We start from the raw sequence: 3,525 nt of genomic DNA on the forward strand, positions 1-3,525 counted from the left end.
TATCAATATCGGTTATTGATTGCTTAGTAACAGATAACGATGAATTATCTTCAAGATTAATACGGTTTTCATCAAATTTTAGCCCTAGCAGACAATGGTCAGTGATGTTCAGATCAAAGATAGCATGCTTAAAACTATTTATTTGTCTATGTTTGATGAAAATATGGTCAATAAGGGTTTTAGTTCTTGAGGTAATTCTAGTTGCTTTATCGACAATAGATGAGAAGCCATTATTTTCCATTAAACTTAGATAGATTGTTGAATTTTCTTTACCATTTAATAAGTCAATATTAATATCTCCTACTATAATTGCATTTGAAGTTAAATAATGCATACTTTGCTCCAGTTCAGTTATAAAGCTTTTTCTGTAAATTCTTGCAGTCTATAAACACAAAGTAATTTGAAATAATGTTTATTAATTTTCACATTCAATAGAATAGAATCGGCTGTTTTCATACAATTGAAATCTTGTTCGGTAACACAGACAGAGTTCAGAGCGTAACAAATTATTCCTCCTGATCTATAAGCATCATTACAGTGAGCAAACATATTATAATGCGGTAAATTGTACATATTTAATTCATCAGAGTTTATCCAAATTTCACTTAATACTATGAACGTGACCGGGCTTTTTACGTGTGAGAATTCTGTCAGAAAATTGTTGAAATTTTGACGCATACTTCTAATATTACAATGTATTAGAGTGAATACGGTTTTTTGTCAGTAACTGTTTCAAAAAAGATATCATTCAATGTATGTAGATAATCGTTATCATCCTCCATACCAAAATATGAAATTACAAAAACTTAAATTAAAATAATATATGAAAACAAATAAAATAAAATGAAATACAATCAAAACCATTCTCCAATATTGAAACATCTCTATCACTCCGATAAAATAACCTACTTCAGATTTTCAATATCAGCATCGGTCACAATTCTCTGACATCTCTCACCATTCGATTTCCTAACAAAGAATTTTCCCTCACGAAACCATACGTACGTGTACCCTATGGCTCGGCACTTCTTTTTTAATTTGGATAAAAACAATTTGTTCACTGGGGCAAGATGCTCGTTCACAAACACTTTTTGCTTTGGAAAGGACGCGTTTATTCTGTCGGCAGTGGCAGCATTCCTATTTTCCTTGAAACGTTTGATCCACTCATCCCTGATGGCTCGACAGCTGAGATGGACGACGAGGGACGGCGGTCGGTCGTTTCGGAAGCTGGGCACACGGTGAGCCGCGATGATGTGTGCATCATCCACTGCACATCCAATCATTCCTCCGACGTCTTTCACCAGTTTGACCACGTCTTCATTGGCTGTCGCTGGAACGCCGCTGATCTCGACGTTGTCACGTCGCGTGTATTGTTCCAACGCTCTAATCCGCTCTTGCATGACGTCGTTGGCCGCATTAACAGATGCATTGGCTGCTCGCAAAAATTTGTTTTCGTTTTGCAGTTTAGTAACGTCCTTTCTTAGTTCATCCAATAAGCTATTGTTTGCGTCGACCTTATCTGATAGGAACCCAATCGATTCAACCACTCCTGCCATTTCATCTCTCACTAATTTAAGTTCTCGGAAGAAGTCATTCCTGAAACCTTCCAGTACCTTTCGCATAAAATCCTTGGTAATGTTGGCATTGGAATCCGAAATCAGACTATTGAAATCACGACAGTCTTTACATCTCCATTGCTTCACAGAACGCACTTTTGTCTCCTCACTATCGTCTTTTATGCAGGCAAGATGAAAAGATTTTTTGCAGCTACCGGAACATGCAACCACATCCGAAGCCTTACTAGAGCTTAAATTAACATTGCAAACGCCACAGGTTCCTGACATTTTAGTATGTTTTAAATAAAAACACCTTGAAAAACTTTAACTGACAGTAACTAGTTCAAACGAGAATACGGAACACGATTCAGATTGATAGAGAAGCACGGCAGTACGTCTTATCGGCTCGGCCTTCAATTTTCGTTCGCGCTCGCGTTTCCGCGATCGTGAGTGAGTACGAGGGCTTTTCGAAAAGTATGTTCGCAAATTATTGACTATGGCTACGTCAAGTGGAAAATTGTTGAAACTACCCAGTTTTCTTGCCCCGGAGTTTGAAGAGCAAGAAGACGAGGAAAGCAACATCGAGAACATGGACACCACCAAACCATCAGAGATCCAGTGTTCACCGGATCGTTATATTAAATCAAATAAGCTCCATTCAGCCGCCGAGCATGCACTCTTCATCGCCTGGAAGGAGTCGGATGAGAAGAGAAAGCAGCTAGAGAAGAGCAACGTAGAACTTCAGCGGAGAATTGAAGACTTAGAATTGCGATTTCAAAAAATAGAACAGAACATTCAACAACCATGCAGTCCAGCAGTTGCTGAAAACTACTCAACTAATGAGGAGGAGTTGGCAAAAGAGACTGAGTGGATCAGGGCCCGTAACAAACATACTACAAAGAAGAGGAAACTAAATAGTACTTTGTCTCCTGAACCAAAGAATGAGCCTACTGGTAACCATCGTCAGTTGAACAAAATCACCTCATTGCAGAAGAATAAAGGTGAGGAAGTAAAGAACAAGAAGAAAGAAACGCCACCGCCACCAATCATAGTGGATGGTATAAAGAGCCTGGAGTCTCTTCATAAAAGTTTGAAAAAAGTGACTTCAGATGAAAAATTTAGAATAAAGCTCTTGAGTAGAGAGACTTTCAAAGTAAATTCAGTAGATTCAGAAACGTACAGAAATATTACAAAAGAATTAATCAACGATGGTTTCAACTGGCACTCGTATGAAAACAAACAGGTGAGACCCATAAGAGTGATGATAAAAAAACTTCATCACTCCTGTAGTATAGAATCCATAATGGAGGACTTAAAGGCTAAGGGATTGCTAGTGGTAGATGTAGTGAATAAGTTGAAGTGGAAAACTAAAGAACCATTAGACATGTTCATGGTTTCGTTCAGCGCAGAAGAGAATGTTAAGAAGGTTTTTGAACTTAAACATATTCTGGGTTGCAGAGTAGAAGTTGAAGCATTGAAGAAAGTTAATCTAATACCTCAATGTAAGCGTTGCCAGGCTTTCAACCACACTCAGGCTTATTGCAACAAGGAGGCCAGATGTGTGAAGTGCGCTGGAAAACATGCATCAAAGGAGTGTACGAAACCTAGTGAAGCACTACCGAAATGCATTCATTGTGGTGAAGCTCATCCTGCAAGCTACCGTGGTTGCTCTGTAGCAATTGAGTTACAAAAAATACGTAACTCGAGTAGGGTAGCCAGTAAGAATATAACATCAAAAAATGTTGTCGATTCTCAGGCTCGGAATGTGGCTAATTCTCAAAGTAGGCCCACTCAACATCAAAGTAGGCCCACAGAAAAGAGAATGACTTTCGCCGAAATCGTATCCAAAGAAAATAAATCGCAGATGAAGAAAAATGAAGAAGTAAAAGACACCTCACAAATCCTACAGCTCATCTTATCTAAACTTGATAAACAAGAGAAAATAATTTCATGCCTTCAATCTCGCATC

General features: G+C 38.4%; 1 protein-coding gene across 1 annotated transcript; it reads right to left on the reverse strand.

Annotated features, from left to right (window-relative positions):
- Nucleotides 1-905: 905 nt before the first annotated feature.
- LOC120351068 lies at nt 906-1,844 on the reverse strand. The gene has a single exon (XM_039427017.1). The coding sequence runs from the start codon at nt 1,842-1,844 to the stop codon at nt 906-908; it is 939 nt and encodes a 312-aa protein (XP_039282951.1).
- Between the last annotated feature and the right edge of the window lie 1,681 nt (nt 1,845-3,525).

This window comes from Nilaparvata lugens, chromosome 4, assembly GCF_014356525.2.
Source record: "Nilaparvata lugens isolate BPH chromosome 4, ASM1435652v1, whole genome shotgun sequence".
In the NCBI taxonomy this organism is placed as follows: domain Eukaryota; kingdom Metazoa; phylum Arthropoda; class Insecta; order Hemiptera; family Delphacidae; genus Nilaparvata; species Nilaparvata lugens.